This window comes from Sinohyriopsis cumingii, chromosome 14 (genome assembly GCF_028554795.1).
Source record: "Sinohyriopsis cumingii isolate HCF-2022 chromosome 14, ASM2855479v2, whole genome shotgun sequence".
Taxonomy (NCBI): Eukaryota; Metazoa; Mollusca; class Bivalvia; order Unionida; family Unionidae; genus Sinohyriopsis; species Sinohyriopsis cumingii.
This window is the reverse complement of record NC_142974.1, coordinates 36,726,308-36,754,145: the sequence shown is the minus strand read 5'-3', so window position 1 is coordinate 36,754,145 and position 27,838 is coordinate 36,726,308. Positions and strand designations below refer to the sequence as shown.

Here is a 27,838-nt window from a genome sequence, read left to right as displayed (position 1 = left end):
TAATGTTTATGTAGTGTTCATTGAAAATTTCACACCCAATTGTTTTGGTCAGTAATCAGGGCATCCTCTTTCATGAGGACAGTGTTATAGTCTGAACTTTTATTTTGGATGATAAAAAGGGATTAAAGGTACACCAAAAGTCCTTGTATTTTGAGCCACCACATCACCATTTCAAAGAACATATATATATATATATATATATATATATATACTTTAAAAAAATATCATGGATCAAAAAAAGTTCTTTTACAAAAAATCTGAGCATAAATATATTTTTTAAGCTATTTGGTGCATGGACATCGACCCCACCTCCCAGGCAAAGTCGGTACTGGTTGTAATTCTTGGCTGCAAACTTATTTATTTTATTATTGTTCTCCAATCATTTTCAGAAAATGAGTCTTCTTATCTGCGAAAAATATGTGATAGGAATGTACTATGATGGCATATCTTGTGACCAGGGCCATTAAAATAGGTTATGTCAGGTTACTAGAACCACACATTATTTTTGTTGCCCAAACAAGAAATTCAACTACCAATAAACTATTTTCCTTCTGTAAAAAGTATTAGCTCCTACCTTATCCACAAAATTTAGAACCAATGAAAATGTCTTTTTTTGTTTGGGGTGGGGGTGGGGGTGGGGGTGCAAAAATAATTTCATTGCATGCAAATTTAAGCTTTGACAAGCTGACTCCAATGAGCAAATCATGCCACAGCTGCAATCAAAAACATGGTGTTAAGATTACAAATATAACAAACATGACAGTATGTCAAAAATTTACTTCATTGTATACAATGGTTTCAACATCCAAAAATATCCTTAACTTATTGACACAACTTGAACTGAAATATGGAACAATGTTGTGTATATACTCACATACAAGTCTGTAAGTGCAAACAATACAAAATCTGATCTGCCACTGCATGATGCTAGCTCTATATTATTTGTCCTAATGGTTACTCCTAACAAACCACACAGACCCAGATCTGATGGTACATCATGCAGTGGCCAATTTGGGTCTATACCATTTGCAGTCAGACTATACTTGTAAGCAAGTATATATGGTACATATTAGTGGTATTTCATGTAAATAAAAAAAATTACTTTTTCTAACCCCTGATTTTTTTAAATTTAATTTTGTGCAAATTTAGGAATCTAAACAAAGTTTATTATTCAGTTTCACTGATGCTGCTAAGTAACTTGTACTTTGAATTGAGGAAAAGTGAAAATAATTACCATAAAACAAAAGTCTTTAATTTAAAATTACTGATCACTCATTCTGAATTAAAATGTAAATTTTTAAACTCCTCTACAAACAGCATATTTTCCATATAAAGAACGAAGAACACAGTCACTAAGAGAAAACAACCATCAAGTGCCAACAAAAACTTCACCTGACAAGCAACAGGACTAAAGAAATATTCAAGCCCAACTTGCATGATTGAAATTACTCAAAAAATAACTATCCATTCATTCATTGACATGACAGATCATATTTAACACATAGATGACCACAAACTGCATGTCAAGACCACAATAAAAAGCACAGATGAAAAACTTAACCAAAACATTAAATGTTGATGCTGCTACTGGCAGGAAAGTGACCAATGTCTCACTTCCCACTAACATGGCCTAGACAATAACAAAAAAGTGCATTTCCAATCATCTAGTTAAAAATTAGATGTTATATCATTAATAGGTTGTTCTCTTTTTTAAAAAAAACTAAAACAACAGTGATTGCTCATTATAACATGGTCAATGAAAACTCAAAAGTATACCTATTATATGAAAACCCCCAATCCTGGATTACAAGGATGACACTTGAGAAACCGAGCTACCATGACTTCCATTTTCATAAGTCAAGAAGTGAAAGAGAAATGTAGCAAACAAAGAACTGAAGTAGGTAATTTCAAAGAATCCATGAACATCACCATGTAATAAGACGGCATACCTTATAGTGAGGTACTTCCTACAATGGATATTGAACACATACAATAAATCACACTCAATAATGCTAATATATGGTCAACTTTTGATTTCAACAACCATCATCACATATATTTATGTTTTTAATTTACATCTCAAACAAGTATAACAATATGTACAGGCCATTACCTCTTTCTCAAACATACAAGTGAATGACAATGCATGCTCCATTAACAAATGTCTTAGCATACATGCAGATAATCTTTCACCAATCATGCAAATATTGTTGAATTAAAAATAAAAGGGCAAAAAGAAAAAAAATTCTCCACTACACAACAACTGATGTACTGTGAATATAGTGTGTAATTTCAAAATGTTATCAATGATAAGATCCCATGTAATTGGCAAATTATGACAAGTTTGTCACCATCAGGTGCAAACAATACCAAGGTTCTCACATATTACATACCTGCCAGCTTCTTGTAATAAAAATTCAGAATGAATTTACTGGTTGGGGGTGTGAGGGCTAACTTGGCATCAAATGGGGTCATGAAGCAATGCTGTAGTTCAGGGGGCAGTTAATCTAAAAGATGCCTTCTCCTGAAAGCTTCATTTTGGATCCAGACTGAATTAAAACATGATCAAAACCATTTGCATATTCAGTACAGTATTTCTGATTAAATTCAGCCTCAACACAATTTTTGATTATAGTCTGAAGTGTCCTATTTCCTGCCTGTGACATGATTATCAGAGCGTGATCCAAGTCAAACATCTATTAAATTATTGTTTGGTTGTTCATTCGCAAGGTAAAACATTCGCAAGGTAAAACATTCGCAAGGTAAAACATTATCATATATGTTGCAGCTCAGCTCATTAGAAGTGTGATTTGATGGTAAATATGACTGCATCCAAGCTTTACTGAAGGATGATTTCTTACTTTGTTTTCATTTAAACTGACAAGAAATGGGTATAAAACTTAGAATTTCTGGCTTCAAATTCCGACTTTGGATAATGACTTCATAGGTGGAATGATTCCAACTTAATTGGAATGGTTGGCAGGTATGATATTATTTGCGACTTTGTCAGGACAAATAAAACATTGTAAATGATACTCCAGGAACATTAGTTAAAACAGCCAGTATATGTAAAAATGATGTGATCATCAGAATATGACATTATCAATTAAATGTACATTTTAGCAATCACCCAGAAAAACTAATCCATTTTACCTCATTTCCATGTTCACAGCAAAAAGGGAGATAAATACATAAAATCATAATCAAAATTCAAATCCAAAGGGTGGGTGGTTGTCCTCATTGTTACAGATCACTCACATCCTGTGGGTTTGAGTCTTAGCTTGACCAATGTGGGCATGTGCAAAAACTTGACGGTAGCTTAATTTGATTGGTGGTATTTCCTGGGCTCTTCCTCCAAAACTTTCCACTATGTATGGCCTATTATTACACCCCCGAAATCACAATTTTTATATACAAAAAAATCTACATTTATCTAAATACCTGATATTAATCTTTTAAAACTTATCCTTGTGACCGTTTGTGGTTGCATCCTAATATACTTCAGATACTATACTTACTATTCCATCTCGTGACGTGACAATAATGTTAAATTATTGTTCAATAAACATTACAACTCAAAAACTTTTCATCTTTCAAAACTGATAATGTATACAAACTGTATTGTGAGATTTTCATGAATTTGCAAATTTATCCAAATTGACATTAAATTTGATAGATTTTGCACTTTTCCAATTATTCCATTCATTTGCACAAGGCTCAAATTTTTAAGACATAACTATCCAATGAATTGTGAAAGGGAAATCAAGCATTATACAATGTATTTGCTAACAATGATTAAGTTTTGACTGCAATTATATAGGCATCAGATTTAAAATTTACAAAGTTCAAATACCACAGATGATGTATACAAAGTTTTCTATACAAATTCTCGGAACATTGACATCTAAATTTGTACCCTTTGCATACTCTTTTTTTGAAATTTATTCTAAGTCAACATTTTGGTGCTATTATACTTTTTCAGATTATGTCACTTTGTACTGTGGCACAAATCTGAACTCTACTTCTAAGCATGCAGCTCTCTTAGTCTAAATATGAAGGCTGTTCCATGCAAAACAAACACTTTATCCACTGGAGGCAGTTTGTGGAAATTAAAATAAATAATCTCAAATGGTGGGCCTGATTAGGTTGGTTCCACTTAAACATACATCTTACCCAGTAAATGCAGTTTTTAGAAACTAAATGCCAGGGTACACCGAGTTCAAAATAAAATGATTAGAAAATTCAAAATTACTTGTATGGGTGAGTACCCACATTAAAAGCGCATTCCCTAGGTCCCAAGTAAGATTTACTTGACAGCCCTTTCCAAAGGTGTAAATCTCATCTGACATTTATAGGAAGATCAGTCTTTTCATGGCGATAATTATTCAAGTATCTGATTGTACTCATTTCATTACCATAATATTACTGACAAATGCAAGTAAAATATATATTTTTTTTAAAATTGCAGCCTGGTTTAATAGTTTCATATTATCTTAATAGTCCATAACAAAAGCAAAAATGTATAAAGGCTACAATTAGCACTGAAATACCTATTACAATTTTTAAATTTTGTTTAAAAAAATTTAAGTTCTAAGGTTTAAAATTATAATTGATTGTGATCACTATGTCCAGCTCACAAGTTATTCACATTAAAATTAGCAAAAAGTATGTTTTGTGAGACACATAATAAACAGACCTCTGTATTGTCTTCTATATTCTATATGGACCTTTATTGTGAAAATATGACAAAAGTGACAAATAACTGCTTTATTAATTACTCAAAATTCCTAATAAACACTATAGAATAATTAAAGTTGTTTCTAAAGGTGACTTTTCATGATTGGCAGTGCTCTCTTTGGATCCCGTGCCTGTTTTACTTGAACAGCACAATGAACTATTTATTGATTACTTGCTATACTATTTCTCTACTGCACTCCATTTACAGTATGATGTAAAAACTTTACAAAAGTCAATTAAGAAAAGGACCAGATATACATTGAATATCTTACTACATGCAAACATAAGAACAAAAAAAAAAGAAGAGTTAATGAAATTGAAATGAGACTGGTTTTTCCTAACAAGATCTGCTGTAATTCCACCACCAATGATATTCTCTCATGGAGTTATCTCCCATGATATGGCAGCTTATTTAGCTTTAGCTTTGGATCGTGCACGAATGCCATTTTGTTGAGCAGAATTCTGGTCAACTTCAGGTAGAGAACTAATGTCTTCTTCTGGTGCTACTGCATAAGAGAGAAAAAATTCATCATTTCAAAAACTCTATAAAGATATATTTCTTCTGGAGTGTTTTGAAAAACTTATGATTGCCCAAAAGCATCTAGCAACAACAACTGTATATTCAACTTTGAGTATGTTTGTTCACCTGTGAAAATTATGATTGCCTGATAAACATAATAATGCATATTTATCCCAATTTACACTGCATGGGCAAGTCTCTATCTTCTATTAGGCATATCTAAAAAGCTGCTCTCAGAGTCTGCAAATATATGTGAAATAGCTCCCTGAAGGCTCTTAACCCCTATTCAAAAAACCTAATCCGTGGGTGGGGGTTGTAGACTAATATCACTAACCAAAGACATACAGAATAAAGGCATCACAATATAAAAGAATCTTTTTAAAATGCACCAGAAAAACAAGTTAACCCTTTACCTCATACAGCGAAGTTGCCAGTGCAGCGCGCTATAAACAGCACACATTACCTATTCGACCCCATAAGCATAGGCCTGCCTGTTAACTGTCAAGCAATGTAGTGTATGTTACGTTTAACAGCAGTTTTAACCATTTTACATTTTTGGTACACATCTATTGTGTGGAAAAATTTAAGAGTAAAGTCTGATTGTTATAGCTGTAATTATTTTTCAAGGAAGAATTTTTTATGTGCTTTAAAATCTTGAGAGAACTCGTTCACCGTCAAGTCAGTGAGAACGCATGACCAACTGTAGCTGCCATTTCTCATACTCAAAATTTAGAAGTTTTTTTTGTCAGCTTTTACATCCCTAAGTCATCTGAATTTGATAATTTATAAAAACTAATTGCTGCCTACATCAATATCAGAGCCTTTACCTAAGTTATTGAATCTTTCATAGTTGTGATTTTAATCGCGAAAACTTCGTAAGTGTTAAGTACTGAATGAAATCTGTGACCTCCATTTTGGAGAGTGGAGATTATGAACCAGTTACTTTAAATAGCAGATATCAACCAGAGCATAAACAGTGACCACGTGATCTGATGTAATTGTCATTCACAGATATGAATGTAGTATTTAATGGGGGGTTTTACCTGAAGGTAGCGCTATGAAAACCGGCTTAAAATGGCTGATGTTCACAGCAGAGGTCAAAAGAAGCTTCCATGCGAATGGAGTGGATACGTCAAAAGGTACTTTCATGCGAATGGAGTAGAGGCATCCAAATGAGCTTGCATGAGGTAAAGGGTTAATAGAAAATAAATGATACTGCTGTGCTTGAAGAATTTAAACAACACTCAAGTGGATATACAAACTATATACATATACCAAACTCATAGGTCAGGCATAAAAATATGCATAAAGCTTGTTACTCTCTCTACTTGGTTACAAGTACTGTCCGGTTGCTAACTGCACATACCAGGTTTTATGTTGCCTAATGAGCTGACAGATTGGGATCTCTGTTTGTTAGGAGTAAACAGTAGTTCAAAACAACACAGACCATGGTGTGCTAGTGTATTGTATGACGACAGACCAGGGTCTATGTTGTTTGCAGTTGGACTCAACCTGTCAGCAAGTACATATGGTATCTTGTTACATACCCTTAGCCTTTTTCTTGGAGGGTGACTTGAGCTTACGGCTACTAACGCTCTTTTCTCGCAATCTCTTTAGGTGGAAATAGATGAAGTTCCACATCATCCATCCTTGAAGGAATACAACAGCTGCCAGGCAATTAATTCTGAAAAATTGTGGAAGGCACTTAATTAAATATGAAATGCAGAGACAATCCTTACTGTTCTAAGGCCGTATACTAAAAGGGTTATAAAAAGTTTTGCAAGTAACACATAAATGAAAAGTTATGTAAAATAATGTCATGAGTTTTTAGACATAGGTGATGGATGACAGCATGCAAATAATCAGCGAAAATAGTCTTTTAATAAACAATTCAACTATATATTTCTTATTTAACGAAAACGCTCTTTTGTTGTATCATATAAATGTTCTTACAAGGAGTCCACTTCCAGCAATGTTCCCTTTCTTCTTATCTGTGAAATTTCATATTTCGAGTCAAGATACTGTTCCAAAAATAAGCAATATCTTTTATTAACAAGAAAAGGTGTTCCTTCTTTATCTTCTTAAGCAATTATCAATTACTTCGTATGACAAAAGGTTATCTCAAAGCAAAAATGATACTTAAAGCATGAAGTACTGAATTCTAACAGTAAGTCCCTAAATCTAGCCTTGCTATCAAAATAATTATTAAATTTAGGATTTTAAAAAATATAATCTTTCTTTCCCTTAATTTAATTAACTGATTTTGGGCTGTGTTGGTAACCATACTGGAAATAACTTGTGCATTGATACAAAAAGGTTGCACACCTGGTTTGCATAATTTATAGCTGCCCATTTCACTTAAGCAGGCTTTGCACACATTTTATGTAAGCTATCTCCCAAACATGATGTAATGTCGGTTTTACATTTCTTAATATATCCTGTATGTAACTGTACCATGATGATTTAAGCTTATTTACCAAGTTTATTATCAGACTCATCCAGTGACATTAGCCAATATTCCAAGTTTTATCAAAGCATGACCACAGTGGCAACGAGCTCAGCTACAAAATGACCACATAAATATACATAGACCTCTCACCCGAGATCTTAAACAATAAAGTACATGCAACAAGTCTGATCAAAACTGGATCAGAAATATGGCTTGCAGAGTGGTAACAAGGTCACCTCGTATATATTACTCATTACTGAACTTGTTCCAGATTCTGATAATACAAACCCACATTCCAAGTTATATTGAAATTGGATTAGAAATGTAGACTCTGGATCGGTAACAAGCAATTGTTGACAGACTCATGACAGGGCCATACCAATGACTTACTTGGCATTGTAGTCAGACAAGTTATATTGAAATTGGATTAGAAATGTAGACTCTGGATTGGTAACAAGCAATTGTTGACAGACTCATGACAGGGCCATACCAATGACTTACTTGGCATTGTAGTCAGACAAGTTAATATCAAAGGGCTTCAAATTGAAGATAGCTGTGGGTAAAATACACAAAGTACATATATTCAACAATCTATTTAGAAGAAGAAAAAACCTGGCCAGCTGACATTCATATATTACCCATCATACTGTCTCACCTGATTAATTTTGTGTTGAAATTTCCTGCTGCTAAATTCAGAGCTTCCTGGCTTGACTGCTCAAGACCATACCTGTAAAAACATTTATATCAAACTGAAATCCAGCCATCAAAACAGAGTAAGCATCTGTGCAAAATAGTCTACTAATTATCTTATACACTGCATGTGTTCACATTAAGAACAACAACACAAGGCCCATAATGTCATGTAACAGAAAAAAAGAACGTTTTCTATTTAATTCTCTACCAATAATTTTCGTGATGGTCAAGTTTTTGTTATTGTGCACAAAACCATGCATTCTACTTGAAAGTTCCTGGCAAAAAGTTATCATTTTGCTTTAAATTTTTTTGGGTAGTAAATGTTCTAAGAACTTGTATAGAAAACATATCATAGCTAAAAACACTGGTGCAAGATGGTACAGTGAAACTTGATTTTGTGATTTGTCCCCACTACTTTCAAATGTGTGAACGAAAAACGCAGACCCCATTTCCCAAAATAATAAAAATGTTGGGAAGATGTAATATGGTAGACACTAGTCTCTAAAAGGATATAGTTATGCATTCTCAATCCGAGTCACTTATTAAATGCTCAAGTTTCAGGAACGCAAATATAAACCACATGACAGTACTGTGTATAAAATACATATAGACACAAACATGTAGGAATTAAAACATCCATATACTCACCAGAATGTGAGAACAGCTAATGTGATGGTGCCAAGTCGTACAATGACAAAGAGAACATTGAAAACCATGAAACAGGTGTTAGCAATATCTGTTTTCTCTGCAAAGTACACTAATCTGGCTGTATGGTACACAAACTCCACAATGTAATGAAGGACCAACATTGCCAGTGCTACTCTGGTAAAACTGAAATGAAATTAAAATTAAATAAAATTCTTGATCATAACTTAAATGAAATATACAGACATACTTTCAAACTTTTTTTGTTTTTGGTGGTGCAGTAATGCACCTTGGAGAACAAATGTTGGGGAACACTGGTTGTTTGAAATGGAAGAATTAAATGGGACATGGGGTTGTGCACAGGAAGTGTGTTTTAAATGTTTTTTCATCTATGCTGCAGTCAAGCACGAGTTCCCTGAAGGGACTGACTACCTACTGTTAGAAAAGATTTCCAGGAATTAAAGATAATTCCATTTCTTTATAACTACCAGGTGCTGAAACCATTTCAATTATTTCTGAGTGGCACAATTTTAAAACTGGACATTGTCACAGCCATAGTTCATTAAAGGTTGACACCATTTCAATTTTGATAAACTAAAAACCCTTAGTGGGCTTTTGGTGAAAATCTTATGTTGAAATGACCATTGTGGACAAGATTTCAATAGATCATTGTGAAAGTAAAATATGTGGTCAAATTGGCACCATTTTCATTCAGGGCCTCCTAGATATCATAATGTCTTCTCGTGAAGATCCCATCTCAACAGGACTTTCCATTTAGGACCAGTAGTAATAACAAAATAGACAGTTGTCATGGTGATCACACTGGATGTCAGATTGGCACAGTTTTCATTTATTACCAACTAGATATGCTACAGAACCATCCTTGGCGTCTCTTACATGGACCACATCACAAATGAAGAAGTGCGTAACACCATCAGGCACAACGTAGGCCAATATGAGGACCTCCTCACCACTGTCAAAAAGAGAAAGCTGAAATGGTATGGCCATGTCACTAGAGCCAACAGTCTATCCACAACAGTCATGCAGGGCAGCATCCAGGGTGGCAGAAGGAGAGGTAGGCAGAAAAAAAAGTGGACTGACAACATCACAGAATGGACCAGGAAAAGTTATGCGGAGACAAAGGCATTGGCACATGATCGAGACAAGAGGGAAATGGTCAGATGTTTCAGCAGCACAGTGCCTCGACGACCACACTAGGTCATGAGACTGATGATGATGAAACATTATAAGGAGTCTTCTGCTGAGAAAACAATGTTGATATGAATTTCTTTCTAGAAGCAGCAGTGACAGGATTTTACAGACGGCCTTACTGAACATAAGATTGGTACTATTATTTATAAGACCAATTAGACACAACAAGTCTTCTGGTTAATACCCCATGCTAGTATGACAGGACTGTTGTGGTGGCCATATCAGACATCAGATTGGCACCAATTTCACGGCACTTTTAACAAAATATATGCCAGGGTGGTTTGGATTCAAATGTTGCTTCTATCGCAGGTTTTTTATTCAATAAAATCACTATTATAGGTGGTTGAAATAACTGGTGTGGTAGGCCTGTCTAAAAGTGTAGCCAAACATAATCAAAAAACTTCCGCTTTAGATATCCAGTCATCAAATTTGCATTCTATGTAATGCATGCCGTATCTGTTCCCGTCAAGAGCATTCCTTCAAACAGACATCAGACTATAAAATGTTGCCATTGGTCAGCTATAAAAAGGTCAGGGAATGCCTACCACATGGCCTTGTTTTGCTTTTTTCTCTAATCACCAATAAAGTAAAAATCTGTCTTTTTTCTCTCAATGACAAGGAAAAGTAGCAGCCTTAGAGGTAAGTTCTGTTATTTTTTCAGCAAGCTAATAAAAAAAAGTGTTAAAAGATGCAACTGAATCCAAGATCATTCGTTTCTTGGATTCAGTTTCATTTTGTTTAATTACTGTGAAAGTTTTAAAAAGAGCGCTTTCAGTTTAGAAATGATGAATCCCTTAAAACTATCAAGATAAAAAATGTTGAAAGAAAAAGAGAGTTTGTGTTGTCCATCAGAGAAAATAAGCTCAATTATAATAGTTTATCGCCTGACATGTCAAAGCCAGGTAAACAATGGCAGTTTTAAATAACAAAGGCATGATCAACACCTTATTCATAAACATTAATTTAGAAATCTCTGGTTGCAGACTCAGTACAATTAAAGCATGACAACAAAAATTTTTTTCTATGAATAAATGAGTACAGCTCAGATTAGCACACCAGCCATTCTTTATGAACCTTTCCATGTCATTGAAAAACATGAAAACAAGTCTCAGGTTAATTACAAAAAACACATGACTATCAACAATTTTTATCCATCCAAATAAATAAATTGCAAATTTTCTTATCATAAAGTTAGGGCTGTTCCATTAAGACATATTGGACCCAGGGAGGGCACTTTTAAAGTGGGGTACTCACCCAAAGATGCAATTTAGAAATTTCTTATCATTTTACTATGAACTCTAAGAAATCAAAGTACCCTGTCATATATCTTTTAAAAACTGCCTTCCCTGGGTAGCATGTATGTTTAAATGGAACAAGGATGATTACACATAAAAGTGATTTTTAGGGCTCACCAGCTGGTAAGTTGACACTTTCAGCAGGTAGTAAAAGTAAATGCTTTACAGTTGTTTTTTTTTAAATATAACTTATGAATTATCAAGTTCATAAGTAGATAATTTCTTGTCAACACTTTGTTTCTTTAGTAGGCCAGTGTTCTCAGTATCAGTAAAAAATTTAGCTAAGTTGTGTTCAATGACTGAAGGATAGCTGCATACCTTGTAATATTTTAAGTGTTTTGCTAGCTGGTGTTAAGCAACTACCCTACTCTGTTTAGAAATTAACCTATTTGAAATTATGAATTCCTAGCCCATGTATCGCAGCTACCCTACATGATGCTGTGAACTATTAGCCTGTGTTTTAACAGTACCTTACATGATAGTGTGACTTCGTAGTCAATGTTTAGCAACCACCCTACAGGATACTGTGAATTCAAAGCTCATGTTTTGCAAATACCCTAAAGGATACTGTCAATTGCAAGCGCACGTTTCGCAACTACCCTACACAATACTGTAAACTGCAGGTTTTCAACCTGACATCAAACAAACCCTTCATTAAGCTATTGTTAACATATCTTTCACATCAAATCTTGTTTGGTGACTGGGTTATTTAGTGTCAAGTTAACAGGACGGAGTTAAATGCTTTACTCATGGTCCCATAGGTTTTGAACCTGCACCTTCTCCAGCTCATGTCCAGCATACCAGCCAAGGTCAGGAAAATATTTGATGGTTGCATAGTTACAAGGTTTCATGCAATCAATTTTATAACATATCTTGTTTAAGGTAAAGCAGAGTAACCTGAATCCTTTAAACATATATTGAAAGAAAAATATTTGCTTCATGATGTTAAAAGTATTTAGTAAATTTGCTTACTTGAGCAAAAATGCGGCAACAATGAAAATAAGGTACAGCATGGCATACTGGATTCTGGCTGGCATTTCTTCCTGAAGAACATGTATAAAATATATATTATGTTTATTTCCAATCTTTTTATCTAGTCAGTTATCAACAAATGTGACCCGACTCAATATAAGACAAACAATCATACAGAAGATACCTGTTACAACAAAATTTGCAAAAGATTAAGGTGGAGAATTTATATCAATTTAACTAAAACCAAACAACTAAAGAGAAATCAAGCACATATATAATTACCAATGATAACTTGTTACATACAAAAACTGCTGGAAGAATAATCAACTTGAAATGAAGGGAAAAAAAAGATTTTAACTTAAATGAAACATGGTTCCTCATCAAAAACATAATCAGATGACATATCTCCACCTTTTCAGCTACTGACAAAACATGTGTAAAACTAACAATGCATTCACAGAGTAGAAATAAGGACACACATTTTCTAGGCCATCAGTTTTAATATTATTCTCTAGAAAATATACTTGACAGAAACTTTAGATTCATGCCAAAAAATTCACCAATAAAACAAGAAGAGTCAACGATATCACCACTGTAATAATAGTATGTATCACATTTTACACTAAACATTTAATTTAATTTGCAGCATAATCCTTATTTTAGTTTTAAGACCACTGGTTCCTACCCAAGTCACTATCTATACACCCAACTGGTCTGGTTTACTACCTATTAGTGAGCAGTCTAAAGCCCTGTGTGTATAATCAACCTCAGCCAATACGGTACTCATCCAGAAAAATGCAGACATGGAGACAAACATGGAAAATTTACTCAGCAGCAAAATTACTGCCATTGAAATTGCTTTAAACACAGATAATGTCAAGACTCTTATATATATATATATATATATATATATATACACACACACACACATATAAAAAACTATCATCAGAAGAAAATGAAGGTAAAGGCTATTTATCCATGAATTTAATGCCAGTCAATATGTAGAGAGATGGTTTAGAGAACTCCGGAGACTGAATTTTAATGGCTGCCATTAGTCTAAAGCAGATCAGCATGCTTTCCTGAATGAACTCTGCTAAAATAACATTTCAAACCATTATTGTTCAGAACCTGCCAATACACTATGTACCAGTGCAGAGGTACTCCCCTTTAACCTTCACAAAAGTAATCTGTTAAACAAGCATTTGGTCACCTAATTCAATGCTCTATCGCTCAATGACACATGTTAATAATAATAATAATAATAATAATAATAATCTCTTATGGTATGTGATTCCAGGATAATTACTCGCACTCACTTTGCCAATATCTTTTATACCTACTCTGACCCAACTGTTAGTGCGTAACCGTTGATGAGGGTTTTATCTTGACACTGACAGTCATGTTATCGGCCAGAAATAAATTTGTGTTATATATATTTGCTTTTCCCACCACCAGCTCATATAGTTTTTTTATTATAGTTTAGCAGATTCTTAAAGCTCATTCTGAAATCTGCAAATTCTTAATTTTACCAACTTCTATGTGTTTTTTGCAACCCATGTGCTTCCTCACATCGTCTCTGCCACCATGCCCAATACTAAACTTTGTGGCACACTGTGTGCAAAAAGCATGATGTATATTTATGTTTAATGGCAGAATGCACAGCCAATTTTTGATATATTCCAAATTAAACTTCACTTTTTGAGTAATACATTTCTTTTTCCTTGGTGGTGAAGATACTTTCAAGATCTTACATGCGATGCCGAATGGTAAGTCAAATCAGTGTTGGTGACGCATGCGCAGAACAAAATTCAGGTTAGGCCCATTTCTCTCAAAAGCATTTGCAAAACTACTCTTATACATATAGATTAAAATAGGCTAAAATGCTTGCTGCCAGGCCAACTGTACTAATTGGCTGTAGTTCTACTAATATCGTGACCTGCAGTACTGGACCGTTTCTGCTGCTGCCAATATCACGACTAGCGCTCAAAAGGGAAATTGGTTATTTTATTAAAGATTTAAAATAGCTGAGAATTGGAGAATTAGTAAATTTTTGGCTTGCAGTGTGAATCTGTGAATTGCTGAAAAAGTCGTGAAATTCATGTCAAATTCTTGAGGGTTGGCAGCTATGAATACAGCACCAATGACTAAAAGCCAAAGGTCAAATATCATACCTTTTTGAGTTTCTGGAAATACAATTCTGGGAAGCTGTGGATCCAGTAACTGATTTGGATGATGAAATAAAATTTGAAAATAAACCTGCAAAAAGAACAAGCAAGAGATTAAATGGCATACAGAAAAAAAATATATATTTGAAATAACAAAACACTAGTTTGGCTTTGTATTTATTACATACTCCATCTCATTAACAAGCTGCCAACTATTTTTCTCTATACAGTGTGAATCAAAGTCAAAGCAGATTAGAATCTGAAACACTTTAATCCAGTTCAAGCAAAAATATCAATGGGCATACTATGAAATAGTTCCAATCAAGGAGTATAATACAAAATACAGACAAACAAAATACAGACTGAACATATGTACTGAATGCTACTTCAATCATGTATGGTCAAATGAGGATCCAGGTGGATGAGTGGTCCAATGCGTTCACCCTAAATGATCAATGACAACTCACCTGTCTGTGAGGGTTCGAGTCTCTGCCTCCACCGTATGTAGCCTATGTAGCATTGAGAAGGTGTTAAACCCCAAAACAAAAAGGTCAAATGGGCACATCAACAAATCATTTATAGTACAAAATATATTTTATTTATCGGATTAGTAATCAAACTTCATTTTATTTTCAAAATTTAACTGAATGAGGAAAGAATGGTAAGGATTAAGGCAGTCTAGACTTTTTGGATCAAATGTTCTTAATATGGATGTACATGGAATCTTGTTATAATGCACTTTTTTAATTTGTGAATTAGGATAAAACAAAAGTTGCATAAAGGCTGTGATTCATACTATTAGATGTCACATGTTCTGTGACACTACTTCAGTCGTCAACCAAGCTGACAAGCACATTGAAATAATTCAAGTAAATTCAAAAGCCTATCACCACCAAATTATAATGCTCTCAAACAGAAATTATATTTTTTAGCATGGGTCATCTTAACTGACTAGCATTAATCAGAAGGTAGTTGTTGTTGTTGTTGTAGGGTTTAACTCCATTTTTCAGCACATAATAGGGGCTATACATGGCGGCCAGTATTAATGGTGGAGGAAGAACCCGGGAAAACCCCAGAAAGAACCATCAACCCACGAGAAGCTACTGGCAAGCTTTCTCACATACCCACATTTGCTGAATCAGAGACGCGAACCCACGCAGACAGGTGAGATGGCAGTGATCCGTAATGGACAGCGCTTTAGACCACTCGGGGCCCCTAGAAGGTAGTATTTTTGTTTTGTCAGTTACCTCTGACACTTCCCCACATTCATCTACTTTTCAAATAATTTTGCTACAACACGGTTCTGTACATAACAAGGTCAACAGTTTTTCACTAAACCAGGGTTTGCAATTACTGATTCCAACTGCTGCTTTATAGCCAGGTTCCCCTCATCTTCACAAAATCAGTGTAGAGAGTTCTTCTTAAACTGCCCTTTAACAAGGGTCTTTTACAAGAACATGTTTTTAAGGTAGTTTCTCTTGAATTAAAATACTAGGGATATGAAGCTTACGGCATGTTTGCATGAGGATATCCTTCCCACAGCTGGTTGATATTGAAAAAGCTTTCCTGAAATAGAAAAACCATCATTTGTAGCAAATACCATTCATCAAATGAATACAAAACATTATAATTTCCAAAAAAGCTCACATCCAATATAAAATAAAACCTTAATTAGTATATAGCACTTATCATAAATACAAGTCGTGTCCAACTGCAAAAAAAGACTGATCTGCCATCACATTGTGTAAGTTGGAGCTGGGTCTATATTATTAGTTCGACTGATTGATCTGAATAAACTGAATGTTCGCAGATCTGCTGGTCCATTATGCAACAGCAGATTTGGATATGTACACTTTGCATGATGGATTCAACTTGCAAGTATATACAATATATTTAGCAGGGTAAAAAAAACTGGTCATATTTGCGGAAATGCAAGCAGTGCCAACATTAAGTGGCCAAAATAATGACTTCATGACTGCGCAGAGGGTACAAATATTCATGGCTTTTGATAATCTCTATAATCATGACAATGATGATGTGCAATCTCCTGCCTCCGCCAAACAGTCAACATGTACTTTGATAATTCAACCATTTTTAAAGTTACTGCCTTTGCAAAAACATTTTTGCTACGTATTTTCATATTGTCTGAAATGTTTCTCATTTTAAGCAATTTATTCTAAATGTTAACCTCTTCTTCACTCATGTAGGGCACAGTTTGGACAAATTTCATACAGTGATATTAATAGCATGTTATGAAAACAACCACTTCAAGGTTGTTCCAATGTTTATACCTTCATCTATATCTGATGGCACATCAAGATCATTTTTCTGAAATGACACTATGCAAGGCTGCTTTATGTCACAGCTGACGAGGCTCTGTTACATATCTTTTGAAGATAAATTGTTAAAAAGTTTTGCTGATTTTACTTAAGACCACCTTACCCAATGGCAGACCATTATCATTTCAATAATTGTGCAAGCCCTCAAGTTGGAAAGATCTCTGTCTAATTTAATCACACTGTATTGAACATTTTATTTTTTCTATTTTTAGTAACAGCAGCCATTTTTGATGGTAGTTGGTATCATTTTGTACAAACCTAGAAGCCCTTCATTCAGTCTGGAAAAATACTGTTAAGCAGTTTTTGAGATGCTAATTAAAAGGTTCTAGTAATGGTGGCCATACATGACAGCTGACTGTATCATTTAAACAAATTAGGTTGAATTCTGTTCAAGGTTTTTTGAAAGAAAGCCGCCTTTTTTTGTTTTTGGTAATTGTGTCTGTATCCATGCATGCCATCCCTTTCCTCCCCCCACCCCAACGTATAAGTGTAATTATTATAAGTGCTAAAAAGCCTTGTTTGGGCATAACAAGTATAATCTATTTATTACATGCCAGAAGTACATCACACATGAAAAAGCTGCATTTATTTTTGTTACTATCATGGTTTTGCAGTTGGTCAAAATTCTTGTCTCAAATGGCAAAATCCATATGGATTAGAACCAGAATACAAACACAGAATACAATATAAAATTATTTATTTTCAGCTCTCATTTTATCTAGTTTACATGAGTAACTTTCTAAAAATGATCGTGAACTGGAATTCTGCAATGAGCATGATCATGTTCTCAGTGTGCTGTATTACATTACTCTAATGTTCTTCTTGTATAGTTTGTAAAGCACTGTTGATTTGTCATTTTTTCTAAACTGACAGGTTTTGAAGTTTGAAAAAGATCCATCTGCTCAACATTTTCCATCATATAACTTCCACAACTCACATCATAAAGCGTTTTGTTAAATAATTGTTGTCATTTTTCTTTAAAAGTACAAAGTAGTCCACTAACTAACTAGCTTATCAATATAAAGAATCTGTGAGGCAAAGTTCATATTTGAAGAAACCTGTTTGTTTTCTTGGAAATGGGCTATATAGAGCTGCTATAAATAGTAAATAAGGAAAGTACTCTTAACACTATCCTTTTGCAGCAGTCATCTTTTTAAGAATATTCTCAAATTTATATGAGTGGAATTAAAGAAATTGTAATAAAAATGACAAAGACAAGTTTTTATTGCTTTATTTTTATATTTTAATGTAACAAAAATGGGCAATCCATTTAAAGGTGGGCATACAACACAATTTTGTGAAAAAGTATAATGATTAAGCATAAAGCGTGAATAGCTGGTATGTAGGCGTACCTGATGCTGGCTCGGCATTAATTAAATTAAAAGCCACAAATGTCAGGATTCTTTCTGTCAGTAGACCAGCTTAAACATACGCAGAGTTCTTGATGGTAGGTGACATGTTACTACTTATACCCTACTGAAAACTTCCAAATCTAAGCAATCTGGGAATCATGTAAAATGTCATTACATTATGAACCTTACAGCTAAAGCTGAAAGTCAAAATCAAGAAGACAAAGACTGGCTATGAGCTCCAAGGTAACCACAACTATGTTTGATGGCTGTCATTACTGTTACCAACATACACTTTCTAGGACTTCATGTTTCAAACAAAATATGTACAACTGCATACTCCACTCACCCTGACTATCAAATCTATTCCCCACACAGCTGATATAATGTAGAAAACCATTAGTTGTCCAGACTCGTTGAACTTGCTGTGTTTAACCTTGGACAGGTGCATTTTGCGATTCAATTTCTGCAATGAAAAGAAATCATATTCATTGTTCTTTGTCACCCAACTGTGTCCAGACAACAATGCCCCTGCAAATATAGTATATTATGTGGATGCAAACACATATATTTATTACCCCTACTTATAAAGAATACAACAATATGCACCCAACATGACCATTAAAAATCATGTAAATTATCAATGTAGATACTGTAGATACTGCTGAAAAAAAAACAATGCATCTATTTCTCAGCACCGATCTCTGTGTATTGTTAGAACCAGAATTGCAGAGTAATAAATGGTTATTATGAGGTAGAGCTTCAAGTACTTTAATTTTTTAATTTAATTTAATTAAGCAAGTAAATGTACAATGACATTCTCAATATAAAGTGACTTCGGTTAAGGAGTCCTAACAATAGATGTGTTAAAAAGGTCTGATATTTTTTGATGCTATGGCTCCAATCAGGGGCAGAACTCAGTGGCAGCAGTAAATCTAAATATGTATTAATCTTATAATCCAACATTGATGTGTTTTGATTATGAAAATACAGTGAAAATAAATTTAACCAAAATGTGTGCATATTTTGATTATTAACTCAAAAGTGCCACCAAGAGACATCTGATTTTGTAATGTTTAAATAATCTTGTAAGTTAGGGATTGCTGTGAGCTAGAATTTTATGAATTATAAAATGTAACTGAGCATGTGGTAGCATAGGTAAAGAGATACAGTAATGTTAGATACCATACTCACATGTTAATGTATTGTTGGTTGCTGTGAAGCAAGAGCAATAATCTATCAAATCAGGTCAGAATTTATGTCATGTTCAGTTAGCTAGTTATGCTCTGAGTAAGGTAAATGTGGAAATTTTATGTACATATTATAGCTGCCAACCCCCGAATAAAAAAAATACTGACTGCTTGTGACAAAAATACTGATTTTCAGGAACAAATACTGATTTTTAAATTTTTAGTGCATATGTAACTATTTACAACATATACAACCATCAGTAAAGTAGGACAGTGCTTTACATGATTATTTAATGTCAAAGATGCATGTGTTGTACCATGTTCCATTCAGGTGCTCATGCATGAGTGCAACACACTTAGATACAGGCTGTTTATAGTAGCCTTTTCCACATCTTATTTTATGCCCAATCATTATCAGTTTGAATGTATCAACTTTCGTTGATAATTTCAATAATGAGTGATTTTCTTATTGAACTGTTTTCGTTCTAGCATATGAGTAATCCTTTGTGATTTTACTGTCTGGAAAACATGTGCAAAATAAATCGCCAGCAACACTAGTAACTGAAAAAGGAAGGTTAATTTCCAAAAGAAATTGAATTAACTGAATTCTGATCGAATTACATCAAGGTTCTCTCTGGTATTTATATACGTCCTAAGTTCAGGCTGAGTTGTGTATGATGATGCAGCAAACTGATGTTTATTAGCTTTTTCGTGCTCTTTATTTCAGGGGCGCTTCCATGCCCAATAGCGAAATCACATCACACAATTTGCAAAACAGAGTTTTCTCCTTTACTAGATGGTTTCACAAATGTAAACAAGATGGCACAATTGTCCTTCCAGTTCCATTTTCTTATCTTTCCTGGAGAAAATTCTGCTTTCCTATTCAACATGTTTAGAAGTTGAATATTACGAAGATGAGATAAAGTGACAGCGGTAAATGCTTGCGAAATCCAATATGGCGGATAAAGACAGGCATTGTAGCCTCAATTTCGAATGAACCAATCATACTGTAGAACTGTATTGCTATATACATGCGATACATTTCTATCAGAATGGAACTAAGTGCCCGTTTTAAACTGAAAACTGCAAGGAATTGTTTTATATAATTTTTTTGACAGTTGGCAGCTATGACATATAGAATACGATATGTATATAGGTTTAGTGGTAATTTTGCCCTTTAAGCTTTCTGGGAGAGACAGGACAGTCCGAAGACAGAAGTATGGAAATAGATGAGGTATTCAGAATAAAAGACTAAGAAGTTCAGAAGAGATGAAGCGTTCAGAATAGGGAGATGAGAGAATAGGAAGAAAATTATGTTGACATAACTTAGATTGAATTGGAGTTGCTGCTATTAATTGTTACTGACTAAATTGTTATATTTATTGTCTAAGGGGTCCATATTGCATTATTTCTTCACAACAGTCTTGATCAGTTCTCTGTTGATATTCTATCAATCCACTCCCACCGGGCTATAAAATCAAGGGAGGTCAATCCCTAGATAACACCAGCTAAATCCAATTAACTACCCCTCTTACTAAGATGGCGATGTTACAGTCTGCATGTCTCAATGATGAAAGAACTGCATAATTTCACTATGATCCATAATAAAACTGCAAAACAATCCACATTCATGAGATCTGCATTACATTACAATCAGCTGCTGGATAAAAAGAGAAACAACTAATACAATGTAACCCCCTATAACATGGTCATTATAGAGAAAATTCGGATATAACATGATTTGTGTCGTGGCTTATAAAAATGTGTATATATTTGTCCTTTCATGAACAATTACATGTTCTTTTTTCAAAGTATGAAAACTAATGAGCAAAAAGTTAATTAACATTTTGTGGAGGGGCATATTAATTTATCAATATGCACATCTTCTCAAGACGGCCACAATATATATCTCAATATGGCCATAAGATATAGCAAGTTACACAGCAGTCCATAAACATTCACTACTTGATTCTGTGTGTGTGTGCACGTGATTTGGATTTTTAATGTAGCTTTAACCATTTTTCAGTCATATCACTATGATGTCTGCAGTGTGGCAGTTTATAGTGATGTCTAGCAGTGGGGCATCATGTGGCAGACATGCAGCATCATGTGCCAACCAGTCAACATTAACCTGACACCAGTCCAACCAGTCCTAACACTAACACTTAATGCTGAGCACCTATAAATGCAGCTGCTAGTACCATTGTTATAAGTCTTTGGTATGACTCAGCCAGGGTTCGAATCCACGACCTCTCACATCAGAGGTAGATGCTGAGCCACTGGAGAGGTCTCTTGATTGTGTCATACACTGCATCCCACTTCAAAAAGGAAAATAGTACTTAAAAAACTCGTCAGATAATGATAACATTTACCAAGTTTCATAGCAATCCAGTTAAAATGTGACAATGTTGAAAAGACTTGTCATAAACTGCATAATACAAGAGAGCCCTGCAATATCAGAGAAAAACTTAATGGCAAGATGGGTAAGTAATGTATGAAAAAGTAACTCACATCCAGCACATATTCCTGAACAACAGCATGAAGGACTATGCAGATGAGTGAATAGAAAAATACATTGAAGAGGTCCTTCAGTCCATATGTGTAATAGGTCCAATCAACTACAGCATCTATAAAAAAAATGGAAAGAAGATGGCTATTATTTTAAGATTGATGTGTTAAACTTCAAAGTCGATGATTCACACAGTTCATTTTACAAGGCAAACTATAGCAGAACTTCATCATAAACAGCTTCATTTAGCATTGAGACAAGGAAATATCTGCAAATAAAAACTTTTAACCAAAACCCTAACAAAATGTTAACAGAAAAGCAGAGCCACCAACCCACCAGTCACAATTAGTGAAAAGAGGGATAAAAATTAGTGAATTCTGAATACAATTAGTGAAAAATTATGCCATGACAGTAGTTCCATGAACACTGATGGCCAGTACCGCATTATATGAAAATCCCCAAATAAAACTAAATCTTATTTCCGCTGATTACAAGTACAAATTTATTTGCAGCAAAATTTACTGATATATACAAACTTCACACTATTTGTCATAATGATGCTGTGGCAGACTTCCTCAATCGGGCTATGGTAAATTTGTTTTCAAAACAGTTCAGGTTTCTTGCCTGTTGTTTAATCTTGGTGTCTAAAATTGTTGCAAATATTCTGCAACAAAGGAGGCATTAAAGTTTGTCTTATTTTTCTGTACAATAGGAAGTAATCTTTCACTGTCACTGTTTCCAAATCTGCAACTGAGAAAGGCAGGTTATGTTTAACAAGAAAGCTCACAAACAATGCTTCAGCACTGGTAGCTTGCGGGACTGGAGTAGGTGGCTTAATGTACTCCAGAGCTGAAATCTGATGTGGGTGATCTTAATTTTCCCAATGTCTATATGCTTTTTGCATGCAGTGTGCTTTTTCACATCATTCTAGCACATGCCCACATATTTTATTATATAGCACATGTATGACAGGTAAATTGTCATCAACGATAAGAGCCCCTGTGTACATACACAATTCTAAAATATGTGCCACTACTGTGCGAAAAGCGTAATATCCATCGATGTTTCATGGCTGAATGCAAGGTCAATTTTTGGTGTATTCCAATCTATACTTCACTTTTTGTGGAATACATATATTTTGCTTTAAAGGTGAAAACATTTTAACTGTAGCGTAGCTTAATTACAAAACCGTATTAACCCAGAAGATGAAACATGAAACGATTAACCATTAATGGTGAACCAAATCAAATTACGATATATGCTAATCTTGCAATATCACAAAAATTCCCACACTCGATAAAGCTGTCTTTATTATAGTGTTTGTTTTAATAAAGTTATAGTTGCTATGAGTATGTACATGTGCCATAAAAATCAGTCAGACATTGGTTTTGTTCATGAACATTTGTAAAACTTCTGTTCTAAATACAAATTATATACTTTACAATTTACAATGCTTGCTACAGTCCAAAATGTAGCAACTGGATAAAGTTCTACCAACATCGCGACTAACAATATGGTGCTGTTCATCAGTGTTGCTATTTTGACTAGCACTTAATGGGATAAAATTATTTTATTCCCGATTCATTCCAACTGAGAATTAGGGAATTCACATTTTTTTTGCATATGGCATGAATCCGTGAATACTATCGATAGTCGTGTAATCCACGCAAAATTTGTGAGGGTTGGCAGGTCTGGAAAAGTGATTGTTAAAGCTTACCACAAATATGGGTTGCTTGACAAAAAATATAGCTCATAAATGAACTTGCTGTTTTTGCGAAACATTATCATTTCACAGACATAAAAGTTGATTAGACTTTACTCCTCAATAATAAGCAATTTGGAATAAAGATTTCACATGCCCATGACATCACACAAGAAGTTTCCACCCATGCAGTTGTGTGCTACATCACTCAATTTCATTCTGTCAATGTTAAATAATAAATAATCATTCAACAAAAAGGATAGCCCAAATGCAAAGCTAAATCTAAATGTATGTTGCTTCTATAAATCATGTAATATTCCTCTGCAGGCAAAAGTTTCCAAGACATTTGCTAAACACAAAGTTACAACTCTGTGTGTGTATGTGTGTGTATAGTGGTGCTTTACACTAGTGCAACACAATAGTGGCTATATGGTGCCAACTACAGGTAAACTAATAATATTGAACGAAAACCATTTTTTTCTTTCATGCAGTGACAATGACCCTTGATTCTTTAAACCCAAAATCAATAGGTATCTTATCAAACCAAAGTGCTAACCATACTAAAAGCCTGATTGATGATGTAAAAGTTGTTGTTGTAGGGTTTAATGCCATTTTTAGGCATAAGATAGGCTATACATGGTGGCCAGTATAAATGGTGGAGGAAGAACCTGGGAAAACCCCAGAAAGAACCACTGACCCATGAGAAGCTACTGGCAAGCTTTCTCACATATCCATATTGGAGTCCTCAAGCTATTGTGTGGAAAATACTTTTCTTCTTCAGTTACAGTAATTTTGACCTTTTGAGAGAATTACAGATGACAAGTCAGTAAGCCAAGGAACACGATACCTAAACAGGATAGTCTCAGTTAGCTGCCTCTGTGTGTTGTTGGGAAAGGCAGTTGTCTCCCTTTTTCTGCAATATGATATTGCCAACAAATTTGTTCTTCCGTATCCCATGTAGAAGTTATCTACATAATTTGGTAATGGAAGATGGTGGAGATTTATTGTGTGGACTCTAAATTGATAACAGATAGATATCATAGCATTATGCACTCTGGGTTGTGACAGGTGTACAAAAATTAAGCTGGAGGCTAAGAAAAATGTTCTTATCAAGATGCATTCAGATAACAAGTTACATAATGATGCCAATGAAGGCTGAAAACTTGAGTTAAAAGCAACTGTTGACACTGGATACTAGTGTGTGAAATAATGGCTGATGAGTGAGCCAGTTTTAACTGCTGTCCATATATATGGACAACTATAAATATGATGTAATGTCAATCAGAAACGGTATCTGAAAACTGCACTAAACACAAATTCAGAGTGCAGATGCTAGATAGATGAACAGGAATCAATATCATTGTTCAAATAATTACACAGCCCTATGCCTGGGTCCCATCCAGTGCTTCATCGGGCCCCTTTATATCCTATGAGAACTGGACCTCAGGTTTATCCACACACAAAAAGTCTACTGTGTGGAGTTTAATCTGCCACTCAAAACCTTAAAAGGTTCATCATAAATGACCAAATTCCTGTTTGGCATGGTTTCTTATTTTGCACATCATTGGAAAAATTACCTCCATACTTGTATATATAGCTTTTATTCAAGGCACTTGCCTTGGATATGTATTTAGAATTTTTTAAATTGTAGAGCTGAACATAGCCAACTGATTTTCAATTTGGACAACTTACTTGTGTCATTTAGAGTGACATTGTGTTGCATTGACACAAACAGTGCTGCTACTGGTGATGTGGCCTGTAAAGAAAAAATGTGACAAAATTTAAATCGTGTTTTCTGAAATTAAAACGTTTCTCAAACTTGTGCAAGATTCTGAATACGATCAGATGTAAAACTGTCAATGTTTGCATGTTAACACACATGCAGATACAATCACAGCAATTATTATACATCTTTCAAGCGCATTTTATAATGCCAGTACTTCATCTAGGAATTTTTTTAAAAGAGGTCGGGCAAAAGAAAGGCTCTCTTTCAGGGCCAATTCAGAATATCATATTCCCTTTAAAGTAAAAACAGAACAAAATGGATATATTCAAGTAAACATGTTTAAAGACTCATGCCTATTTCTATAAAAGGGTATCATGAAGGGTCTTCTACTGGTGAAAAAAAGAATTTTCAGGAATCCCAGTCTATTTTTTCTTCTTTCTAAATGCTGAGTATTTAAACTATTTCTGATATTTTAAAAAAACTCCAATCTGATAAGCTAGTTTTGCATGAGCAAAAGTTTCGACAAAACACATGTCTGTCAACATTTTTTTATTGTAGGATCACCTGGGTATTGAATGGAGCAAATCATGTACAAGATGTAGCAAAAGATGAATGTTCATGAAGGCCATCATACTGGCCATATTGTACAGCAACTTTTTTTTTTAAAGATGACCCAGACATGATACAAGATCTGGTGAAAACCCCATGTAGCTATGGAGATCCAGTTAGAAGTAACAACAGCAGGATTTTGTGACTTAGTCTGTAATTTAGAGAGGAACCATTTTTATTTAGTACCAAATAGACATCATAAATCTTTTAGTGAAAACCTCATAATTTTAATTTTCCCAATTGCAATGACATTTCTTCATTGAAGAATTGTAGTCGTCAAACATAAAAATGATTCAAGTCTAGAAAAGCAAACTTGTATAACCATCCAGTGATCCAAAATATGAATTTATAACAGTGTTTCTATGTAGTTTAGATCATCATAAACAAGTTTGAAATTGAGGGTTCTATAAACTATTATACTTTCACAATTTCAAGTCTGGGTCCCTTTTTCCTCTAATGGGTAGAAACATCTGTGTGATCGTTCTTTACAAGATTTATGTACCAAGAAAACTGGTAATTTGTTCACAGCTTTTTATGTACTATTCTGAAACTGCATATGTTATGTGTATAGTAATGAAATCAAGTCTGTAACAATAGGCTGTCTTAGGTTAAAAACAATGATACCTCTGCATTAATTAATTAAATCATGAACTTTTTTCTGCAGGTATATTGCTGTAATGTCACACATGCCGACTAAACATTTTAAACAACTCCATTTACGACAAAGTTTTAAAGTCAAAATATGTCAATTCCAAAAGTAACCTGAAAACAAGCACATTAACATATTCCACATGTTGATGCTTATATGCTCCCATAGAGTGTATCTCTTGGTTCTTAACAAATATGGTAATCATATGATCTGACTCTTGCATAACATATTAGGATATAACCATGACAAACTGGTTAACCGATTTGTTACAGTGATGTTGATTTTAAGAAAATAAACATTAAATTGGAGAACATGGGGTTCAGACATGTTTGGAAACAGTGATAATTATGGGTGCATCTTTAAAAACAGAGTACAACAGAACATGCGATATTGTAGGAAGCTATGATAAACTGAACTTAGCTTCACTACTTCACTTACATACATCTGTCTCAAATATTCTTTCAATTTTCAAAGCTGTGTCAATCAAATTAGCTGAAAATAGTAACCTTGTTAAATGCATGTAATCTGGCTGAAAACCTTCTTTATAACCCGTAAAAAAGGATTATGACTATGCTTAACAAAAAATTTCCAATAAAGAAAATTTAAAGTTAAATATGTTACTGATGAGATTATTCTGATAACCTGAATTATGAGTACATTTATCTTGAATTGTATATTTAATATTTATTCTAAGAATGCCAAGGTTTTGAAATGTAAATTATCGGAAAAACATATGCGACAAAAATGTGTTTCATAAATATATCACAGCCACCAACATGTCAACATATGGTTTGCACATGACACCTGCACTTGCAACATGATATTTACCTGAAACATCAGTCCAATAACAAAAACCATAGCAATGCAAGACACAATATCGGCATGATTTTGGATAATGAATTCATGACTGAAAACTGGAGGGTTTTTGTTACGATTAGATCGACGAACACCCATTCTGACAGCTTTCACTTGTTAAGATGTGGCAGATCTCTGGCCGGTGCAGTAAGAGGAAGTACTTGGCAGTTTACCCACAATTCCACGTCGCCTTCCAACTGGTTTATAATATCTGCATTTTAA

General features: G+C 34.3%; 1 protein-coding gene across 1 annotated transcript; it reads right to left on the bottom strand.

Moving 5' to 3' along the window:
- Positions 1-762: 762 nt before the first annotated feature.
- On the bottom strand, positions 763-27,796 carry LOC149783587 (translocating chain-associated membrane protein 1-like 1). Its single transcript, XM_089931848.1, has 11 exons — positions 27,590-27,796; positions 25,470-25,533; positions 22,078-22,193; positions 18,726-18,842; positions 16,199-16,254; positions 14,695-14,779; positions 12,524-12,594; positions 9,048-9,230; positions 8,362-8,433; positions 6,805-6,941; positions 763-5,243 (listed from the first exon to the last, which is right to left on the bottom strand). Exons 1-11 carry the CDS (start codon positions 27,713-27,715, stop codon positions 5,146-5,148), a joined length of 1,125 nt encoding a protein of 374 aa, XP_089787974.1. The 5' UTR covers positions 27,716-27,796; the 3' UTR covers positions 763-5,145.
- Positions 27,797-27,838: the final 42 nt, after the last annotated feature.